The sequence below is a fragment of the Astyanax mexicanus genome, chromosome 9 (genome assembly GCF_023375975.1).
Source record: "Astyanax mexicanus isolate ESR-SI-001 chromosome 9, AstMex3_surface, whole genome shotgun sequence".
Classification (NCBI taxonomy): Eukaryota; Metazoa; Chordata; class Actinopteri; order Characiformes; family Acestrorhamphidae; genus Astyanax; species Astyanax mexicanus.
The window spans coordinates 8,063,679-8,088,372 of record NC_064416.1 but is presented as its reverse complement, the minus strand read 5'-3'; the positions used below and the strand labels follow the sequence as shown (position 1 = coordinate 8,088,372).

Below are 24,694 nucleotides of genomic sequence, written 5' to 3'. Positions count from 1 at the left end.
GGGGAGATTTCAGTGAAGTTTCTCCAGCACTAAGGCTGAGTGCAGCAGCATTAGCATTAGCCGCTAACCTCAATCAAGCTCTTTGGCCGTTCACAGGTGAGTATAAACTCAGGGTTCCTCAGTCTAGCACTATCGGGTGGCAATTACATCCTGCTAGCACTAAGGTTAGTGGCTAATGCTAATGCTGCTGCTCCCAGCCTTAGTGCTGGAAAATCACAGAATGTCACCGAAAACTCAAGCTTAGACAAAACACTAGATAAAAATAAACGGTTTTTAGGAGAGAAACCTGTGTAGATTCACCCCCAGCACTTGTTTTACTTTGAAATAAAATGTTTTTTCTTTGTTTTTTGTTTTTTAAGAATTACAAAGCATCCCTACTAGAGTTGTTTAATGCATCATACAATCCAGTGCTTCTTTTCTGGTAATTATGTTGTCTGTTGAGCAAGCCCTATATCCAGCTGCCACAACTATAAGCAATCTCACTAAACTCTTGCTGTTTTTCATAATTACTGCATTTACTAACACCACCTCACTGTATGCAAATCACAATTTGATTATCAAAAACATCACAATTTGGTCTTTTCCCAAAAAAGTGTTTTCAATGCCATTTTTGGTTGCCAAATATGTGGTGCATCCCTATATCCTTAATCTGTATTCCACTGTAGTGCAAATGGAAATGGTGGACCTGACTGTTTAAGCAGGGCAGTAAAACCAGCTGTGTGTGTGTGTGTGTGTGTGGGTTTGTGTATGTGTGTGTGTGTGTGTGGTTGGGGGAGCATCCTTCTGTAAAGGGTTTGTGAGAGTGAGAGAGAGAGAGCGAGCTGTGTGAATAGAGAAAGCACTGAGGAGTGTGTGAGCGCTGCCAGGTGCTGAGGGGCCTTCCGGAAACCCATAGAGAATCCAGAACAATGGGGAACACAGACACACACACAGACACACACACAGACACACACAGACACACACAGACACACACAGACACACACAGACACAGACAGACACACAGACAGACACACAGACAGACACACAGACAGACACACAGACAGACACACAGACAGACACACACACAGAGACACACACAGAGACACACACACACACAGACAGAGACACACAGACACACACACAGAGACACCCACACAGAGACACCCACACAGAGACACCCACACAGAGACACCCACACAGAGACACCCACACAGAGACACCCACACAGAGACACACACACAGAGACACACACACAGAGACACCCACACAGAGACACACACACAGACACACACACAGACACACACACAGACAAACTTTAACTAGTATTTTCAGCCACTCCATTCTTTTTTACATATTTTTATTAAATCATAGGAGCTCTAAACTCCTATATAATAGTTATCGTGGACAATGTATCATGAGATGCCTTGTGAATCCCACCCCCTACTCCAAACTACAGCTCTGGAAAAATAAATAAAGAGACCTCTTCAAAATGTCTTTGATTTTCCAAATTGAAAACCTCTGGAATATAATTAAGAGGAAGATGGATGATCACAAGCCATCAAACCAAACTGAACTGCTTCAATTTTTGCACCAGGAATTTCTCCACCACTCCAAAAGCAGTGTGTAAGACTGGTGGAGGAGAACATGCCAAGATGCATAAAAACTGTGATTAAAAAACAGGGTTATTCCACCAAATATTGATTTCTTAACTCTTAAAACTTATATAATTATGAATATGAATTTGCTTTCTTTGCATTATTTGAGGTCTGAAAGCTCTGAATCGTTTTTGTTATTTCAGTCATTTCCCATTTTCTGCAAATAAATGCTCTAAATGACAATATTTTTATTTGGAATTTGGGAGAAATGTTGTTTGTAGTTTATAGAATAAAATAACAATTTTACTCAAACATAAACCTATAAATAGCAAAACCAGAAACTGATTCAGAAACTGAAGTGGTATATAAATTTTTCCCAGAGCTGCATTTCTCAGCTGGAATGAGCAGTGTGCTATTTCACGTTAATGATGAATATTTAATGCAATTACTTCACGTAAATATAAATGTTTATTTATAATTTTTTAATTTATATATGAATTATATGGACTGCCGATATAAACCTCCTGAAGTGTGAAAGGTCACTGTGATTCTAACCTGGCGGAAGAGCGACTCTTTGTTGGCGAGTTCGTTCTCCAGTTTATCGTTCAGGTCGTGAACAGACGTGGCCTCTCTCTGAGCTGCCAGGTAGCGTTTCTCCAGCGTGGTGATCCTCTCCTCCATATCCTCCTTCTGTGCAATAGACTGAAACACAAACAAGCACAGAAGAGCACAATCAATGAAATGTTCTTAAGAACAGCGATGAATGTTCACAAATAATAGTATTTACAATAATTCTACAAAATAATTGTATAGTTTAGAAAACCACTGTGCAGTACAACTGGACACTCTGGAGCTGATATGAGCACTAGACCCAGAGCTTACACACCAGCATTGGGATGGTTTGACAGAGCTCCATCCAGTACTCCTGGGATGAGTTTAAGTGGATAAATTACTTAAAAATCAGGTTCAAAGTTAGAACCTGACCTCACTGATGCTTTAAGGATGTTTTCACACCTAAAGGTCTGGACCAGAGTCCGTACTAAGGTTCATGTCTTTGTTTTATTGTATATGGTGTATTTGGTACAGTTAGTTTCCATTTTACACTGCAGTTTAGAGAGTGGACTACATCTTCACTACATTTATTTAGTAAAGAACTTTTCTTCATCCTGTAATCATCAGCTATGTGCTCGGCGTTTCTCTATATTTCATATTAATAATGGGTTTGTAGAATGGTAGTTATGTTAGAGTTTGGCGAATTGCTTTGCTTTGTCAGGTGTTGTGCTGAATTCTAGCTCTCTTTCAGAATCTGACTTCCTTTCACATATAACATACTCCCCCACAGCAGAATAAGTGTTAAAGATTATTCTTAGATTCCTTTTATTTCTGTTCATAAATAAGGTTTAATCTTATCTGTTACAGTAAATAAATGAATTCCCAGTCTAAGCGTTTGTGTTCATACTGCTGTCTGATGCACTGAAAACCAAGTCTGGTTTACATAAAGACTGACTCAGCTTCCTGTAATTGGTATAAAAGTCCGAACCATCTAGAAAAGAGTTTCACACTGTAGACGAACTGGACTAAAACACCTTTTGGTCCGAATTGTGGTTCATGACCCCTTCTACTTTGGTTCGAACCCAAACAGAAAGTCCAGACCAAACAAATTAGGTGTAAAAGCCCCATACCTCTCACTCTCAGAGCTAAATGCAATCAAATCCTACTCACAGCAATGTCCAAACATTTATTGCAAAGACTCTTCAGACAAGTAGAGACTGTCATCGCAATGAAAGGGTAGAAACTCTTGACTAGCACTCTTCTATTTACGTAAGAAAGGTAGGAGAAACTGGTGTGTCCAAATTTGTGGAGAACTATATATAGTCAATCAAACAGTTTAAATCCCTATTACACATTAAATAGGAAAAATTGTGCACTTTGAATAAAAGACAAAAGATATTGGCCAAGCTTAAGAAATTTGGACACTTATTAATTATTGTCTGTTCTTATTAATCGCTTTGATCCATAGTGGAAATGAGTGGCTATAAAATCCACAAACACTGGCCCTAACTTTAACTAATCTGAGAATAAAGTCATGTGCTTTAAGTTTCTCTCTCCCAGAATTCTTCACCAGACTGAAATTGAGCAATATAATTAAGTAGTTGAAATGGTGATATTAGTTAGATCTCCCCACTTTAAACAAAAAGACCTGTAAGTTTCTACATCCACACAGTCGTACCTCTCTCAGATCCCTCTGCATGCGAGTGTTCATGTCCTCTGATTTGATGAGGTCTTTGCGGGCCGTGTCCAGGTCCTCCTCCAGCTCGCTGACTCTGTTGCTAAGGGAAACAACGCGCTCCTTCATCTGCAGCAGCTCTTTACTCTGGCGGTCCATCACCTCCTGAAGCTCCACCACCTTCCCTACGTCCTCATCCGGCCCCAGAGAGCCATCCGATGAGCGCTGCAGCAGAGCACAGTCACAGGTTAAAGTTACTGATGCGTTTAGTTTATTAAACAAGCTCTATAACAGCGTCTACATCAAATGTAGTCCATTAAACAAGAACTATTGCTGCTTTTAGAAGGCTTAAAACACTTTTGCCCAACAGTTAGCATGTTGCTAAGATCAATTTATATTTCTGTGTCAAACCTATGCAGATAACAGCAGCTGTGATTGGTCCATCAAGACTTGTGTTCTCACACACATATTCCTTCTTTTATGGTTTAAACAGAGGGGCGACACAGGCAGAGGGGCGACACAGGCAGAGGGGCGACACAGGCAGAGGGGCGACACAGGCAGAGGGGCGACACAGGCAGAGGGGCGACACAGGCAGAGGCAGAGGGGCGACACAGGCAGAGGCAGAGGGGCGACACAGGCAGACGCAGAGGGGCGACACAGGCAGAGGCAAAAGGGGCCACACAGGCAGAGGCAAAAGAGGCCACACAGGCAGAGGCAAAAGAGGCCACACAGGCAGAGGCAAAAGGGGCCACACAGGCAGAGGCAAAAGGGGCCACACAGGCAGAGGGGCCACACAGGCAGAGGGGCAGAGGGGCGACACAGGCAGAGGGGCGACACAGGCAGAGGGGCAGAGGGGCGACACAGGCAGAGGGGCAGAGGGGCGACACAGGCAGAGGGGCGACACAGGCAGAGGGGCAGAGGGGCGACACAGGCAGAGGGGCAGAGGGGCGACACAGGCAGAGGCAGAGGGGCGACACAGGCAGAGGCAGAGGGGCGACACAGGCAGACGCAGAGGGGCGACACAGGCAGACGCAGAGGGGCGACACAGGCAGACGCAGAGGGGCGACACAGAAAGAGGCAGAGGGGCGACACAGAAAGAGGCAGAGGGGCGACACAGAAAGAGGCAGAGGGGCGACACAGAAAGAGGCAGAGGGGCGACACAGAAAGAGGCAGAGGGGCGACACAGAAAGAGGCAGAGGGGCGACACAGAAAGAGGCAGAGGGGCGACACAGAAAGAGGCAGAGGGGCGACACAGAAAGAGGCAGAGGGGCGACACGGAAAGAGGCAGAGGGGCGACACAGAGACATACAGAGGAGCGACACAGACAGAAAAGTGACACACAGATAGAGGACCCTTAAAAGGAATTGGTCTCAGTCCAGACTCAAACAAACTCTCTAACAGTATATTTAAAATAATAATGTGATCTAATCTCAATCCAACAACTGAAAACACAGCAATAAAAACCCCTTTACACTTAAAAATCATGATCTGAGCTACTCCTCGAGTGCTGGTCACTCAGGACACAGTGAGGTCTGTCAAGTTTCGCCTTTCTAAAAAAAAAAAAAAAAAGGCTAATCTAATTTCACTGTAGAATAGCCCCCACAGACTTACCCCATACATACAGCCTAATGAAATAATCTCAGAGAGGCGTTTACTTCATCATATGACTTATATTACTGCACCACATACAGAGGGAGGAGCTCTATCATTCACGCAAATGAGCATTCATTTTCCAAAATGAATGAACGTTCGTTATTCAACGTTTTATGATTTTACGAATTTGACCTAACTTCTACATAAAAATTCTTGGCTTAATCTGCATCTATGGGAAAAATGACCTGCTTGACCGCTCATCTGGACACTGGGTTTACAGCCCTGCTCTACCCTGTTCTGTTAAACCTGGAAATGACTGTGACTGGGTGGGGCTTTCTGAGTATGTGTATATATAATGTAAATAAATCTACATTTCTACATAAATATTTTAACACAACAGGATTACAGCATTGCAGATCACTGTTTTATTCTCTATTAGAGACTAAAAAACATTAGGGGTGGGGAAAAATATCGATATCTTGATATATTGGCTCAATTTCTCTTACTGAAGTTACTGATTTATTACTCCACATGGTGTCACTAATCAAATGAGATTTAAAATAAGGCAAATTTTAAATATTTACAACGTAATTCATAATCATTAATAAACTCCTTTATTTTAACCCTTCATAAAAGCAATACCATCAAATGCATAGGGTAAACCTGTGGGGAAGAATGTTGATAGTGAAACTCTGAAGCTCTGTGAAGCTCTGACACCAATAAATCCATAATTCTTGATATTTGATTATTTAGGTAGGTTTTTTTAGGTATTTTGTCCTCTTCAGTAACACATATACTGTGAAGTATCGTAGAGAATTTTCTTGTGATACACAGAGTATCACAGAATCACTCTCATACAGATATCATCCTTATCGTCAGCAAGGTATCGTTACAGTATTGTATCGGGAGATGCCCTGCAATTCCAGTCCCTGTGTCTGTCTCTGTGTCACCCCTCTGCCTCTTTCTTTGTCACCCCTCTGTCTGTCTCTGTGTCGCTTCTCTGTCTGTCTCTGTGTCGCTTCTCTGTCTGTCTCTGTGTCGCCCTTCTCTGTCTGTCTCTGTGTCGCCCTTCTCTGTCTGTCTCTGTGTCGCCCCTCTCTGTCTGTCTCTGTGTCGCCCCTCTCTGTCTGTCTCTGTGTCGCCCCTTTGCATCTGCCTGTGTCGCCCCTCTGCATCTGCCTGTGTCGCCCCTCTGCATCTGCCTGTGTCGCCCCTCTGCATCTGCCTGTGTCGCCCCTCTGCATCTGCCTGTGTCGCCCCTCTGCCTCTTTTTGTGTCGCCCCTCTGCATCTGCCCGTGTCGCCCCTCTGCATCTGCCCGTGTCGCCCCTCTGCATCTGCCCGTGTCGCCCCTCTGCATCTGCCCGTGTCGCCCCTCTGCATCTGCCCGTGTCGCCCCTCTGCATCTGCCTGTGTCGCCCCTCTGCATCTGCCTGTGTCGCCCCTCTGCATCTGCCTGTGTCGCCCCTCTGCATCTGCCTCATATTAAGATGTGCTCTCAATTATAACCTCTCATCTCATGATTCCTCCAACCTCATGATCCTGGAGAGCTGGTTTGTGAAGATGTGTATATCCAGGTGAACAGAATGTGTGTGTGTGTTACCTTGCCGTTGGTGCTTGGTGTGCTCTCGGAGTTGTGGTTGATTTCTGTCTGGCCGTCTATGAGCATTTTCTTCTGATTGGTCTGATCTCGGAGGATAGCCATCTGAAATCAGAGAGAGATCAGAGCAGATCAGATTAGATCAGATTGAGCTCATGAAGCCAAAAGACAAAACATTTGTTTTAGCTGATGATTGGCCGGCCCTGATTTAAACAACGTCTGTGGTGGATTAATAATCTTGGACAGAGGGTGGGTGTGGGCATAGTGGGCAGTGGACTGTGATTCCAAGCGGAGATAGCTCTAAGGCCTAAGTGAGCTCATAACTAGAGTTGATGTGTTTGTAAGTGAGTGTGTGTGTGTGTGTGAGAGAGTGGTTGTGTGTGTGTGTGTGTGTGTGTGTGTGTGTGTGTGTGTGTGTGTGTGTGTGTGTGTGTGAAGGAGAAGGGGTCTTTGTGCGTTATGGTTCACTGGCTTATATCTACATATAAAACACAGTGGATGAAATCTAGGTCAACCTCAGATTGCGCTCCCGGCCCACTGTCAATCCAAATCCCATCGTTTCTCTCTATTTGTGTGTGTGTGTGTGTGTGTGTGTGTGTGTGTGTGTGTGTGTGTGTGTGCGCTCTGAGACAGTAAGGGAGTTTAAACACAGCAAACTGGTCTGTGATGGTGGTTCATGGTGTTTAGGGGCGGGGCATAAGTAAAGGCGGAGCATGTTTAGAGGCGGAGCATGTCACTGTGTAGTTTGTTTTCAGTAATGACACTGATAACAGTAATTACACACAGGAATCAACATTCCACACAGAGGACGTGTGTGAACTGGCATTGTTTCAGAGTGTGTGTGTGTGTGTATGTGTGTGTGTTAATTACCTCTTTATGAGAGACTGTTAGTTGTTCTTCCAGTGCACTGCATCTCTCTAGAGCAACACGCAACCTCTCCCTCACCTGGGGACAAACACAGAAATACAGCACATAATTATAGCACTAGTAGTATTAATAATAATAATAATAATAATAATAATAATAATAATAATAATAATAATAATAATAATAATAGTACATTAATAATAATACTTTGTTTGCAATTTTCCATAAAACTAAGCTATAATTTAATTATACATATACAAAAAACAATAATAAAAAAAATCTGAAACACAATCTACATTATTATAAGTGTTTAAAAAATAGAATTAAATACTATTTTCTTCAAACTAATTAATTATAATAAATATGAAATATATTAAATAAAATAAAAGATAAAAGAATAATAATTAAACATACATTCAGAGCAATGCTATAGTAATATAAAGATGATCTTGAATTTCCTGAGCTACCTTCTCGTCCAGAGCTTTATGGTGCTCAAATAGAGACTTCAGGGCCTTCAAGACCTCCACCTCACTGGACACTCCAGCCGGGGACTGGGCCTGACGCTTCACCACAGTCATCCTCAGAGAGCGCTCATGACGAGACACTAAACACTCCAGGTGTTCCAGCAGAAGCTGCAGAAGGAGAGAAAGAAAAAGAGATTTAATATAAACAATCACATTTTCTATGTTCGTAACTGACCACAATTAACCCAAGTCTAATACATTCTACCTGAAGATCACTGTACTGTGTACGTACCTAAACTTCTGACCATCCAAGACTCGACCACACCCATCTATACTCAACACAGTCATCCATACCATCAATGCTTATTCATACCAATCAATACTCAACTCATCTATACCCACCAGTACTCAACCATACCAATCAACACTCAACATGCATCCATACCCACAAATGCTAATCCATTACCTGCCATACTCATTTACACCTTTCATTGTTCATCCATGCTGTCCATACCCACCAATACTCAACATTTATTCATACCCTGCAACGTTCATATATATCATGAAATGCTAATCCATATCCATAAATACTCAATCATCAATCCTGTTCCTACTCATCCATACCCATCATCTATACCCATCAATATTTCACTCATTAATCCTGTCTCTGCACATCCATACTCATCAATACTCAATCCATATCCATGAATGCTCATCCATACCCATCCACACCAAATGTTCATCCATAGCCTGCCACACTCATCCATACCCATCAGTACTTAACACTCATTCATACCTTGCAACACCCATCCATAGCCATCGATACTAAATGCTCATCCCTACTCATTAACCACTCATCAATCCTGCCCTTACTCACGCATACCCATCAGTACTCAACACTCATTCATAACCTGCAACACCCACTGATACTCACTCATCAATCCCCTCCCTACTCATCCATACCCATCAGTACTCAACACTCATTCATACCCTGCAACACCCATCTATAGCCATAAAAACTAAATGCTCATCCCTACTCATTAACCACTCACCAATCCTGCCCTTACTCACGCATACCGATCAGTACTCAACAATCATTCATACCCTGCAACACCCACTAATACTCACTCATCAATCCTGTTTCTACTCATCCATACCCATCAGTACTCAACAATCATTCATACCCTGAAACACCCATCTATAGCCATCAATCCTAAATGCTCATCCATACCCTCCAATACTTATCCATACCCTGCAACTCCCATACTTAACAGTTAATACTAAATGCAAATCCATACCAATGAACACTCATTCATACCCATCAATACTAAATGATCATCCATACCCATGAACGCCCCTCCATATTTATCCATACCCATCCATACCATCAATACTGTTAAAGCACATCCATATATATTCATACCTATTAACACACAAAGATCAATAAATGCCTATCCACACCATCAATACTCATCTAAATGAATCAGTCTTAATCACTCATCTATACCCATCAATGCCCATCAATAACATTCGAAATATCCAAATATATCCAACAGTATAATTCCATACCCATCATTACTTAATACATAATAACTGTCAATCAATTCTCTCATCCATACTAATCGATAACCTTTAATATTCATACATGTACATCAATACCCATTACCACTTAATGTTCACCATACGTATCAACCTCACCCACTACTCACAAACAAAACTGAGCTTACAAAATTTTACATAGATGATGATCAAGAAACGTATGTAAAAACTGAGACAGAAATGTATAACATTTTTAATATAAACCCCAATGGATCAGAAATACAAATTAATTATTAAATTAAGTACAGATATCCCAGTGCACCTACACTCTTCGATAAGAACATCAGCACATACATTATCAGCTTCACAAAAAAAGATTATCTGCTAATTCAGATACAGTGTGATTCTGATATCATCACAGGCTGGTCTGAGTTGTGTGTATCTGGGCTATTTGTGGGAGCTCAGGCCCATCTTTCAGAAGAGCGCAGTGGGACTCCAGCAAGTCCGTCAGTACAATAAAGCCTCAACTCATCCTCTACACCCGCACTAATCCCTCGCTCCACCCCTCCACGCTCTGGGCCTCTGGACTGGAGCCAACTGTGTCAGGCGCTGCAGGGCAGAGGGATTAGAGCTTCTGCACGCTTCCTCAGGAGCACAGGGGGCCTTCAGGGTCTCGCCAAGAGAATAAAATCCTGGAGAGGATTTTTACTTTCTGGAACTGAAGATTTCCAGGTGTGAAGTTGTCTAAAACAAAACTATTTTTGGGCAAAATCCATAGCAAATTCATTTCTAGTGAAGGGACCAGCAGCCTGAAATATGGAAAAACGCTACAAAAAAAAACTAGAAACAGTGCTGGGAAACTACAACAAATTTTTATTAAGCAAAATACTATTTTGTGCATGTTTACATACACAACTTACGAGAGCACAGGCAGTAGATTGTAGAGTAGAATGTGCTTCACATTTTTTACTCTTTTCCTTAACTGAAATATAGAGGTTTGCAGATTATCTATCATTAATGAGGCTTGTAAAACGAATGTTTTTATATTGTTTTCATACACGTTTTATTGTGCTTGCACTGTTTTGACTTTCTTGGAAAAATAAATAAATAAATAAATTGATAGCTCTGTAAGGTGCTGTTTTTTTCTTTTTTTAGTTACCGTAATTCCCAGGCTATTAAGCACACCTTAACCACACCCACTAGAAAAAAAAAATTACATTTACAGGACGCACCCGACTATAAGCCACAGTTGTCTACGTCATATAACATGATATATTTACACAGAAAGTTGTAAGATAATTTTAATTAAATTGGATACGTACACTGTTGTGCCGAATTTTGACTCCCAGCAGAATCCGACTCCCCTTTGCATGTATGCACATCATGTAAACATGTGGGTGCTAGAGGTTACACTCATGCTGTGCATCATAATGCTTTGGTAAATGATTTTATCCAAGCCTACCACTAATTTTAAATCCACGATTCACACAGATATCCAGTAGCCGCAAATACTTAGTTGTCCTGACGAGCCCTCAATTAAATGTACACACTTATCTCCCCTGAAAACAGTTTATTTGGGTGATTAAAGCACTTTTGTTTATTTACAATAAGCTTTGATTTCCAATGTTTTGAAAAAACTATGTAAACCCTTTGGGATTACTTGGATTTCTGCATAAATTACACCTAAGGAGAGTATCAACAGTGCTGAACTTTCTCCATTTATAGCTCAAGCTTAAACCTGTCTTGCGGGGGGGAAAAAACAGTTTAGTGTGGACTTTTTAAGAGGGATCTGGCAACACAGTAGCGATAACAGCGAGTGCGGTGGCTGAGCAGTGAGAGCAGCTCTCAGCAGAAGAGGAAAATTCAGGTATTTGTATAGAAGATGCTTCTGCTACTTTTAAGTTGTATGTCTGGCTGCATTTTGGCTCCAGTGGAAACAATAAACGGTAACAGAGTGGCCAACAAGACACAAACCATATATAAATACTGTAAGTAAATCCTACACGTGACTGTTTCATAGGCAGCTGTACTAATCCCTTAGCTCTGTACTGTATTTAAAATGTTCTGTCTCTGTTTGCACTTCAAGCATAGTCTTAATATTACATTACATTACATTACATTACATTTGGCAGACGCTTTTGTCCAAAGCGACTTACAATATTGAACTGCAAATAATAGAAGAGGTTAAGTACAAAAATAATAGAAGTTAAAAATAAAGCATCTATAGATAGGGCCTTAAGGAGGTCAGAGGGAAATAATGGGATAGAGGAGTAGAGAAGAGGAAGAAGGAGATGAGGTTATGGTTATGCATAGTTAAATTACAAGAGATTTAGGAGAAAAAACACAAACCATAGGCTTAATATGACTGGTTGTGGTTTGCACTTATTGTTTGCACTACATAAGACCTAGAAAAGTTTTATTTTTATTTCTTATAGAATCAATGTGTGAGAGAAACCAGTCTGTTAAGTTTGCATTATATGATTTTGTCAAATAAAACTTTTCATTTTTGACATTTTCTTTACAATTTTACTTTTAAATCTCGTCTCCTCTAGCTCTCATGAACCCACTATCGTGTCTCGTCTAGTCTTGTCTCGTGATATTAGTGTCTCGTTACACCCCTAACATCAAGCAATGCTTCTTAAGAACAGCAAACTCTAAACTGGTGTGTTTATATAGGGCAGGGAAGCTTTAACCAACACATCCAATATCATCACATTGATTGGAGTCCAGGTTGGCTGACTCCTGGCTTTAATTATCTAAATCACAATCAAGATCCTTTCTAGAGGAAGTTTTGGGACAGACAATGTTTCGAAACAGATAAGTTTGTTTTGCTCCCTATTCTCGCTCAGAATGTCCGACTGAACTCTCCACATTACTCATGTTTATTATCTCTGTTCCTGGTTTAGCTTTCATATCCTTAACCCTGCCCCAAAAACACACTCACACACACAAACAAACATGCCTTATTATACTGTCTCCAATAGTTCTGGAGAATTCACAAGCTCGTTTATCTAGAATTGCTGTGTTTTTTTTTCGGTTCCTTTCAGTACAGGAGAAAACAAGCACAGTCACATTTTTAGAATTTTGCTGTCCAAGAAATGATGCGACACTCAGCTACAACTGGAAAATGCATGAAAACAAAACTACAATCAATCAAACAGATCCTCTTTTTCTCTCTTTTTTTCTGTCACAGGGTGTTTTCACACCTGAAAGTCTGGCCCAGAGTCTGCAAAAAGATTTGTGACTTTGGTTCACTGTATAAACAGTATATGGTACAAAATACTGTTACAGTTAATAAATCAGATCCCAGTCCAAGTGTTTGTGTTCATTCTACCAAGGGGAGTCAGATTTCAGCACACCACCAGTTCTTTTTCCTCTGGTTTTAAGTCAAGTCAGATTTAAATTTAAACACATTTAAAATATGAAAATAAGAAAACAAATCAGTAATAAAATATAAAATATTGTCCTATAACTCCTACTCTAGGATATAGGGTGATTTTCTTTACTTAAAAAAAACAACAATAAAAAGAACAAGAACCACAACATAAATCCCTAAGAAGATTTAAATGCCTGGGTGAATAGATGAGTCCTCATGTTAGTCTTAAAAGATTCTAGCATAGAGGAGAACTTTATAAAAGGCCTTAAGTTAAGGGTTAAATTTGAATTTTTAGGTTTTGAGATTGATAAAATATAAGGTATTAGAGGAAAACTCCGGTGTAAAATGGACTTTTGTTGTAGTAAAACATAATAAAAAAAATTTGAAAAATAGCACACCTCCGTTCTCCCACAGCTTTCCAAGATCCAGAATTTTCAACAGTTGGTCCAAAAACCTTTAGACTGGCTGACACAGGGCATAATTTGCTCTGAAAAATGGCTTTTTCCACCGTTATCCAGGCTTGTGTTATAGGATGTAAAAAAAGGTTTTTAATAAGCTTCTTGTGCACTTTTTAAGTTATTAATGCCTCGTTTTAAATATCAGGGCTCTCTGGATACTAGCAAGGAGGTGTGGAGCTACTTTGAGCTGGATAACGGTGGACAAAAGCGATTTATCGGGGCAAATTATGCCCCATGTCACCCAGTCCGAAGGGTGTTTGGACAAACTGTTTAAATGTCTGGATCTCAGAACGGAGGTGTGCTATTCATCAAAGGTAAGTACATTTTATCATGTTTTACTACAGCAAAAGTCCATTTTACACTGGAGATCTCCTTTAAGGTTAGGTGTATGGTTGGATTTCATTGAGAATCATTTACATTCAGCTGAGTGTTCAAATGCTTTTAATCGAAATTCAGTTGCAAGTTAAACATAAGTTGAGAATATATATATATATATATATATTACGGACCAAGTGATACCAATTAATAAATTCAGAATGTGTCATTATATAAACTTCTACTTAAAATAAAGGGATCAGTATTCAGTTTTAATTTGCAGCTCAGCTTATCTAAACTGTGGGGCTTCATTATTTATACAAACACAAACATCAGATCAGATCAGAATCAACCAGTACTCAGCATTAAGAATCTGATTGAATCAAGAGCAGAAAACACTGGATCTGGTCGTCCCACTCTAAATTGCCATGTATTTGTGCCCAGTTATTTCCAGCTCAGCTAAAGCTTCGTTGTGGATGTTATCATGACATAATCAAGGCTGAACTTTTTTTGCCAAAAAAGGCAAAACCCATCATTACAGTGTGTGCTGAAGCCATGTTAACCCCTTCCCCCTGGCACTCACCCGCGTGTTGTTCCTCTCGGCCTTCAGCTCAGCGATCTCCTCCTCTCTCTCCAGGAGCTGCTCTCTACACATATTCACCTCCTTAGTCAGCGCAGCGAACTCCTGAACACAGAGACACACAGGGGAACACGTCAAAACACCGAACAGACAGAGAGTCGGATTTAAAAACAAGAAAATGCCATAGAAGGACATTAAAAAGTGAGTTTGAACTGAAAACTTTTCCAGGAAAAAATGAACATTATTAAAGACATTTCTGACTGAATTTACAGCAAAGCCAAACAACCAGAGAACCCAGAGTTTTCATTAACCAGAAGCTAGTTTCAACAACCACTGAAAACCATTTAACAGAAGCAGCAAATGAACAGAAGCCCTTTTTATCTCCCAGAAGGGTGTACAATATGGATAGAAATCCTGATTTAGCATAAAACATAGTAACCTAGTTTAAGAACTTGGCTTTGCTGCACTCATTTCTTGCAGGATAAGAAGTAGTTCAGTGTATGAGTTTCTCTGTGGAGCTCAGCCTCGCTCTACCTCCAGCCTAGTGAGGTCACATGAGCACAGTCTGCAGCACGAAAAGCTCCCTCTGTTAATGCACACGGGTAATGCAATTTGAGTTTGCTGTAATTCAAAGCATTATTACAGTTTTTTCAATGTGTTTAGCAGCTTCAGAGTTGCTAAGCAGACTTTCAAATCCTGCTTACCGAATATACACTCCATAAGACATGCCCGATATTTTTGGAGATATTCTGACTAGATGTGTGCCATATTGTATCATACACAATAATACTACCAACATTTTTAGATATTGTGAACAATATAATATCCATAAATATTCATTTTATGCTGTTTGTGGCAAAAGAAAAATTCACATTGTTATGTATTTCCCATTATACATCTACTAGAGACAGATTATGTCTGTCCAGTATCATTTATTTTACTTTCATCCTGGATATATGTAGATATATGGAGTACATTATTAGTTTCAAGACATTCTGTATCATTTATTTCTGTTACAAATCTGATAAAATTCTTGTATTTTTTTTATATATCTCAGTCCAAGGTGTGCCACGACGAGAGTAACATTATCGTTAATGTACCATGGAATATCGTGATATTATTTTAGGGCCATATCGCCCACCCCTAGTTATGACCCAGTCAGTTACCCATCACAATCTGTTTCACATAAACATACATGTGAGAGGCAAGGTGGGTTAGTGGTTAGAAACGCTTCCATTTATTTACAGTAAGCAAGAGCAGTTAGGAGCAGGCTACAGGCCGATAAAACTCCTCTCTGAATGGGGAAATAGCGAGCATGGTTAGCAGGTAATGCTAATGCTACTCCAGAAGTGATAGCCAGGGTTAGAAGCAGGCTACAGGTCGATAAAACTCCTCTCTGAATGGGGAAATAGCGAGCATGGTTAGCAGGTAATGCTAATGCTACTCCAGAAGTGATAGAAGTGATACTCCAGGGTTAGAAGCAGGCTACAGGTCGATAATACTCCCCTCTAAACGGGGAAATAGCCAGCACTGTTACCGGGTAGTGGCTAATGCTAATACTACTCCAGCAGTGCTAGCCAGGGTCAGGCACAGGCTACAGGTCAATAATACTCACCCAATAGTGGTTAGCAGCTAATGCTACTCCAGCCCTGGTGCTGGAGAACTAAACTGAAACTTCTGAACCACACTGCAATTTGGAGGAGTGGCTTTACTGCTCCTTAATACCTGACTGGTGAAATTCATCCGAATTTAAGGGAAATTAAAGGATTTAAGTGCACGTTATAGTGCGAAAAATATGATCAATATATTAATGACTAAATGCCCAGATATGGACAGGCAATATGTCCTGGGTCAACTCCTCAATGTTTTTTTTTTTTTTTTTTACCTTTTTGTGTTTTTGGGCATCTAGAACGGTGTTATATAAGTGAAACTTCATTTATTCATACATTAGTGTACATATTGAGTATAGGTATGACCTCATGTCCTCACATTGTATAAAAACAAATGAGCGTGTGTGTCCTACTTTATGTGAATCTCAGCAGGAAGGAGGAGTTATGGAGCTACTGACAGTCACTGAGTCCCATTACTCTAAATGGTTTCCTTCCTTCCTCTTCAAGTCTCCGCAGATGGCAGAGGAAGTCAGGGGAGGAACACACCATCACACAAGAGTCGCGAGTGCTCTCTCTCTCTCTCAAAAAAAAAAGCCTCTTCAGTTCAGAAAACTGGCCTTGTGTGTGTGCCATCCTAATCCTTCACCCTGCCCAAACACAGCCACTTTACTATTCTACATACAAACTCTAAAACGTGCACAGCTCTGAATAGAAGTAAATATAACTATGACTGCATTATCTACATTCACAACTGTGAAAACACCTGAAACAACCTCCCAGAGCATCTGAAGTCAAGTAAATGTAAGTAAATGCACAAAAAAACAAGCAGTCCTCTTTCTAATTATGTTATTCCGGCTAATCAGTGTACAAATGTACAAAGTGTGTTATATGAGCATGTTCTCTAAGTCTATTTAAGGCCTAACCACAATCACTCTCCTCTCAACATGGGATAAATTTTGGTCGGGTCTACATCTGCATACCCCCAGCCAATCACAATGCTAACATGGCTCCACGCATTTTCTTTAAATCTGAGCAACATAGCCAGGTACAGATAAATGTAAAGCAAGACCTGGAGAGCTAAAACCAAAGCTAAACTTGAAGAACCAAAGCTGATGCTGAAGCTGGAGGGATACAGTTAAAGCTAAACCTTGAGAGCGGAAGCTAAAGTTAAACCTGGAACACTGAAGATAAAGCTAAACCTGAAGACATGAAGTTAAAGCTAAATCAGAAGAGCTAACACTAAATCTGAAGAGCTAAAAGTTAAAACTAAACCTAAAGAGTTACAGCTAAACCTGAAGAGCTGATACTAAACCTGGAGTACTAAAGCTGAACCTGGACAGGTAAAGTTAAAACTAAACCTGGAGAGCTAAAGCTAAACTTTGAGAGGTAAAGCCAGGCTAAAGGCTAAACCCAACAAACCAAGCTAAGCCTGGAGAGCTGAAGCTAAAGCTAAACCCAACAAAAAGCTTAAACAAATTCTAAAGAGCTAAACTTTACACTATACCTAAAGAGTTACAGCTAAACCTGAAGAGCTGAAGCTAAAGCTAAACCAGAAGAGCTAAAATTAACTTGAAAAGCTAAACGTAAAACTTTGAGAAGTAAAATGTTAAAGCTAAACCCAACAAACTGAAGCTTAACCTGACGAGTTAAAACTAAACCTGGAGAGCTAAAACTAAACTTTGACAGGTAAAAAAGCTGAAGACAAAAAAGACAAGCTAAAGCTAAACCTGGAGAGCTCAAGCTAAAGCTAAACATGAAGAGATAAAACTAAAACTAAATCTAAAGAGCTAAAGTTTACACTAAACCTGGAGAGTTAAAGCTAAACCGGAAGAGCTAACACTAAGACTGAAGAGCTAAAAGTTCAAACTAAACCTAGACAGCTAAAGTTAAAACTAAACCTAAAGAGTTACAGCTAAACCTCAAGAGCTGATGATAAAGCTAAACCGCAAGAGCTACCACTAAACTGAAGAGCTAAAAGTTAAAACTAAACCTGGACAGCTTAAGGTAAAACTAAACCTAAAGAGTTACAGCTAAACCTGAAGAGCTGAAGCTAAAGCTAAACTGAAAGAGTTTAAACAAAACCTGAAAAGCTAAAAGTAAAACTTTGAGAAGTAAAATGCTAAAGTTAAACCCAACAAACTGAAGCTAAACCTGAAGAGTCAAAACTAAACCTGGAGAGCTAAAGCTAAACTTTGACAGGTAAAAAGCTGAAGACAAATCCAACAAGCTAAAGCTAAACCTGGAGAGCTCAAGCTAAAGCTAAACATGAAGAGATAAAACCAAACCTAAACCTGAAGAGCTAAAACTAAACCTGGAAAGCTAAAAAGCTAAAGCTAAACCCAACAAACTAAAGCTAAACCCGAAGAGTTAAAACTAAACCTGGAGAGCTAAAAAGCTAAAGCTAAACCCAACAAACTAAAACTAAACCTGGAGAGCTAAAGCTAAATCTAAACCTTTAAAGCCAGACTTCAGCATCTGTTTGCTGGTAAGACACTTTCTAAAACAGTACTGCAGCTGGGAGTAATAGAACCAGATGTACCCTGGCCTTTTGGTTCAGCACACAGCTGTCCTGCCACTAAATGCCGCTGTACAGCAAAGAGGCCACATGTGTCAACAGAATGGGATGAAGTGACATGCATTAAGGCTGTGTATTGGCAAAAACTTGGCAATACGATTTATATAATCATGCTGGAGTTACAGTATTACAAAACAAAATATCACAATACTTCTTCCAGAGTGGTGGTCATTCAGTTCCAGAAATTAGAACCTCAGTAAACTCTGCAGATCTGTCAATCTGAACAGCAGAGGTCTGATCAATGCATTTGTGTGATTTATCATATTTAAAATAGCTGGAAACTTCACTTACAACCCCAGTTCTGTACTTTACAAAGAAATCTCTATAGTAAAATGTGTTCCCAGGGGCTTTAAAGGGCCCACTGAACGGAAACCCAAATTACCCTCACTTTTTACATCACAGAACTCCTTTCTTGTACTAAACAGAACCTTTCTGGCAAGAAGAGTCACTTAATCTTGGTCCACATTGCAGTACAATCACCCTGCGCTCCTATTGGCTAAGGCCTGGTAAGAGCTGTCTTCCTTCATCCAGTGAGGAGACCGGGGGAGGAGCAGGATGAGCCGTAATTACAGAGGAGACTGGAATCTGAATTCCACTGAATTCCACAACGTATCCAAAGATACAGTCAGAGCCGAGGCCAAAGACTCCAGCGCTTCAGCAAACCGGCTCTTAAACTACTAATTAACCCGATCCTCTTACAGAACTCTGCTGCTCTGCTTACAAAGCAGCCGGCTTACGCTTAGCTGAGACTGTAAACAGCTCACAGTACCGTCCAGCCAAAACACACGTCTATCTCACCAGATATTCAGCCCCAGGACCGACCAGTTAATGTGAGTCATGATATTACGCAGAAAAAACAATGAAAGACAGATATATTAAGTGAAAAATCTAATTTGCTCAGTGTAGTAAAATAAGGCAAGTCATGTTTAAGGCTTATACTGAACCTACAAAGCGTATGTAGGCCAATTAACTACGACAATTGACAGATTTTAAGTAAAAAAACAAATGTCAAAGCAAAAATATATTAAATGTTCAAATATTTAAACAATTTTAATTAAAATAGTTTTGCTTTTATATAACTACTTGATTGCATTTAAACGTAATATCTGTAAACAGCACCATTCAGATCTATCAAATATGCAGATTCAAAATTTGTATTTAATAGTCAAATAAGTGCAGCACAAATAAACACATATATAAATACAAAAGTTTAATTTCTCCAAACCATCACTGATTGTAGAAACTTCACAAGCAGTTTGGACTGTGTGTCTCTCCACTCTTCCTCCAGACTCTGATCCCTTGATTTACAAATAAAATATAGAATTTACTGATGATCAGTGATGGTTTGGAGAGACATGTCATCTGCTGGTGTTGATCCACTGTGTTTTATTATATCAATTCCAAAGTCAATGCAGTGTTTTACACTTCACACATCCCTCCGCAGACAACTTTTATAGAGATGCAGATTTCATTTTCCAGCAGGACTTGGCACACTGCCCACACTGCCAAAAGTATATAATTGGTATTATAAAATACTCTAATTTACTATGATACTGACTTTTGGGTTCGCATTGGCTTATGATAATTTTAAGCCATTTTTTAAACTGAATTACTGAAATAAAGTAACTTTTCAATAATATTTTTGAGATGCACTAGTATCACAATCACAAAAAAACACCATAATGTCTATAAATAAAAATTTCAATAATAGAAAAATTTACTTTGTATCCAATCAGAAAATCGACAGTAGAGTACAAAACTGCTATGCAGTTGTCGGTCTATAAATACAACACAACATGAAACACTGTCTGACACCAATCTTTACATCTAAACCAAAAGCTACAAATCGATACTGTTTTTTCTAAAAATCAAAACATATTGCAAACAAAATAATGCAATACTTTGATATATCGGTATTATCTTACACCCCTGATCCACAAGGGAGTTTCTTATGAGCAAGATGTGAATCTCTAAGTGAAAATTTGCTCTTAAAATACTATAGAGCAGTTGTGCTTACATCAAAAAAGGAAAAAAAGAATACTGTGGCTTTAGGTTTAACATTCTGAGTGGATTAACAATGATATTTCAGGTCTCTGGATGGATTAATCACAGAAGCCCACCACTCATCCACTTCACCAGTCCAGTATGGTGCATTAAAACAGCAGAGCGTTTAAACCTGGGCATCACACACAAAGCCCTTTCAAATAATCCCACACAGAGAGATTAACCTTTAGTGTCAGATCCCTTTACATCACATGACCATTTTCACAATTACATAACTCCCTAATTACAGTTCTGCATGGACATGTCTGAGTCTGCACTTAATCATTAAGCTAAAAAATAAAACAACTTCTCATACCTATAGTTTGTTCGCTCTAGCCTGAATCAGTTAAGAAGTTTGAAATCTTGGTTTGGTTTATTTTCACACAGAATAAAACACAACAAACCATGTGAGAACATTCTCTTTTCTGATTGGTCAAAACTTAGTCCACAGAATCAACAAACAGCAGAACAGTATGGCTATAAATCCACCAGCAAGATGAAGGTAAAGCTAAAAATGTACAATGAAGAGAAAATCAGCGTTGAAAATCCACTATTATAAGAATGGCACAATTAAAAATTCCCTAATAAAGAATTCTTAAAATACAAATCCACTAATGTATGAGGAACACAGCTAAAATTCTATAAATTGAAACAAACACTGAAAACCAGCCAATAGGAATAAGGGCTAGTGGAAAATCCACCAATAGGAAAAGGGTAGAAGTGAAAAAAAAAACACCAATCAGCAAACAGCAAACTTAAAACCCACAAACAGGAGAAAATCATGGCTTAAAAATACCCCTACAGTAAAACGGTACAGAAAAAAAAAACACATACAGTTTTTACCAAATTGAAAACCTCTGGAATACAATCAAGAAAAAAAATGATCACAAGCCATCAAACCAAGCTGAACTGCTTACATTTTTGCACCAGGAGTGACATAAAGTTATCCAAAAGCAGTGTGTAAGACTGGTGGAGGAGAACATGCCAAGATGCATGAAAACTGCGATAAAAAAACACACCAAATATTAATTTCTGAACTCTTAAACTTCATTAATATGAACTTGTTTTCTTTGCATTATTTGAGGTCTGAAAGCTCTGCATTTTTTGTTTTTTCAGCCATTTCTCATTTTTGGCAAATACATGCTCTAAATGACAGTCTTTTATTTGGAATTTGGGAGAAATGTTGTCTGTACGTAGTTTCTAAAATAAAACAACAATGTTCATTTTACTCAAACATAAACCTATAAATAGCAAAATTAGAAAAAAACTTATTCAGTAATTGAAGTGGTCTCTTATTTTGTCCAAAGCTGTACAATAAATAATGCCATATAAAGTATGATATGAAGCACAAACTTATCTTGATAATTCTAAATACCTGATGATATGCAATGAGAATTAGCTTATTTTTAAATAAGGATTGATGAGATGTAACAGACAAAGACCTCTGAGAAAAAGCTGCAATAAATACCATGAGAAACACTCACAGAAAAAATCATATTGTGACAAAATTCATGAGAATAATACAATAATATTGTAATATCGCCCATCTCTAACTGTGAGCAGATGTTCTAGTTCTAATAGGTACTGGACATTGGTGATGTTGCAATGTTCTTCACTATCCTGGGGGGAGCCTAACTGGTCATCTCTCCATGATGTAAATGCAGATTAGGTCCAGGCTGTTCAGAACAGAGACCAGGACCTGAGTGGAACCAGCAGAGCAGAGCACAGGACGTGGAACGCTGATGGAAAAACAGGTGGCGGACTGTGTTTGCTCACACACACACACACACACACACACACACACACACACACACAGTAACCTGGCCTTACAACACTCCCCGTGACTCACGCTTCCTGGGTGGGCTTTTACGTCAGCATTCGTCCGTCAGCCGTCACAGATCTGAGGCTTCACATTTAAGCACAAACAGACACAGCAGATACAGCTCCAACAAACAAAGGCTTTTTTTAAGAGCAGCATCAGAGGAAATCAATTAAATACGTTTTAAAATAAATTACATTTATATACAGCACTTTCCATATATTCATTACTTATAATAAGCATAACATATGATACATTTGTTTGGGGTTATGAACTAAATTAATTTTATATAACTAAATAATATATTAAGTAATATCCAACCCCTTAAATTAAAGAGCCACTAAATTCTAAACCATACATTTTTCCATTTGAAGTAATAATACACACCAGTCCTGCTTAATTTTTTTAAAAACATTTCCCAAACTTTAAAAAATGCTTTTATTGTGCTAATTTCCGCCACAGGTATAACTGTGCTATAGGCGAGGATGATGATTCCGTGTACTTTGGTACGCACACACTTCACAATATGCAGATCAGTCTATCAATAATACCGGAGTATAATACCTAAATAATAATATCAGAGGCACACTGCTGCTGCTGCAGCTCAGCCAATCAGCTCTCCCTCCTGTCTCGCTTCTAAACCCATACATCACTCAGTGCCCCTCCCAAACTACCCCTCCCATTTTTTTTTAGCCTTTTTCAAATTTGAGCTGAGGGTGGAGTCAGCAAAAATCAGGCGGTTTAGTGTCCCCTTAAAGACAGCAATGTCTCCACTCAGCGGAGAAACACACTCAAACGCACACAGCAGAGAAAGAAAACAGCAAAGACACACTGATCTCAATCCCACCAATATATTATACTATAGGATTATTGAGAATACTTTGCATAACCTCCTACACAAATGTGGGGTCCACTTACACAATCAAAAATTATCAGGGAGTAATGCAGCTCAGAAAAACAGTTGGTATTGCAGCTAACACAATCCAAGCCTGCCAAGGCTATCTGTTACCATTGTGGCAAAACCACTCAAACACTACCAAGTACAGCTGTGTGTTAGCAACATAACTTCAATCAGGCAGGGGTCTGGCTGTTTGCAGAGGGGCTAATCGTTCTCTAGGCTTTGTAATGAAGTTTCAGAATAATCAACAGAAACAATACAAACATAACAGCAAACAGCAAGACTTATTCTATCTAACCAATGCTCAGCATGTCAGCAAGAATTTCCACAGGTTATATATATCTTAGTTTAAACCCAACAGGAGCCATTCACTGCATGTGTGCTTGTCTTTGAGTCACAATATGTAACATTAACAAATACTGTAAATACTGTTAATTATTATTCTGTTCTATTATTCTATTATTTACATGATACCGTGTAATTTTCTGAAATTGGTTCTTAAACTGTTAAAAGAACATTAAAATACAGTATGACGTAAAAGTAAAAGTTCACTAAAACAATTATTAATCATATTAATCCCTATTATTATTATTTTTACTACTACTAGTATCATTCTGATTGGTACAGGAGCAACAGCAGCAGTTTCTCTGGACTCAACCTCAGCCTCTTACATCTCACCCAGAGATGTAAACAGCTTGTTGTTATGTGAAGAGCCTATTTTAACATGTGAAATTAAATTATTATTTCTTTTTTTACAGCACAGCTGAAGATGACAGGGCATCCAGACGGCGTCTCTCACGATCACGTGACTCGGTCTGACCGCAGGGAAAGTGAGTGCCGATGTCAGTGATGGAAGTCGCAGTTATGGCCCTGGCTAAGCTCCCATTTCCTCTACTGCTCTTAGCTATCAGCGGCTGGATGCTGGGACAGGGCGGGGCTGCTGGGGGATTCATTACAGTGGTGGAAGTGGTGGGTAGCCAAACCGGTCCACCAGCATTCATGAGCTTATTTGTGTGCTACCCTTCTTGATTGATGGGACACAGATCCTCTGGATGAGATGGGAATGGGTGGGAATGATAGGACATGAGTGACGGTGGTAGGAAATGTGATGGGAATCACAGATATGATTATAGGATGTTATCTTGATACAGTGATTC

At 39.5% G+C, this 24,694-nt stretch overlaps 1 protein-coding gene across 9 annotated transcripts in view; it reads right to left on the bottom strand.

Annotated features, from left to right (window-relative positions):
• ppfia1 (PTPRF interacting protein alpha 1) overlaps positions 1–24,694 on the bottom strand; it is a 108,217-nt gene that overhangs the window by 53,855 nt on the left and 29,668 nt on the right. For all 9 annotated transcript variants that reach the window (XM_049483313.1, XM_049483314.1, XM_049483317.1 and 6 more), the window contains exons 3-8: positions 14,596–14,697; positions 8,328–8,492; positions 7,864–7,938; positions 6,997–7,098; positions 3,805–4,026; positions 2,130–2,276 (exon numbers count right to left, since the gene is read on the bottom strand). In XM_049483313.1, coding sequence (XP_049339270.1) covers positions 2,130–2,276; positions 3,805–4,026; positions 6,997–7,098; positions 7,864–7,938; positions 8,328–8,492; positions 14,596–14,697 — 813 coding nt within the window. The remainder of the gene's footprint in view (positions 1–2,129; positions 2,277–3,804; positions 4,027–6,996; positions 7,099–7,863; positions 7,939–8,327; positions 8,493–14,595; positions 14,698–24,694) is intronic.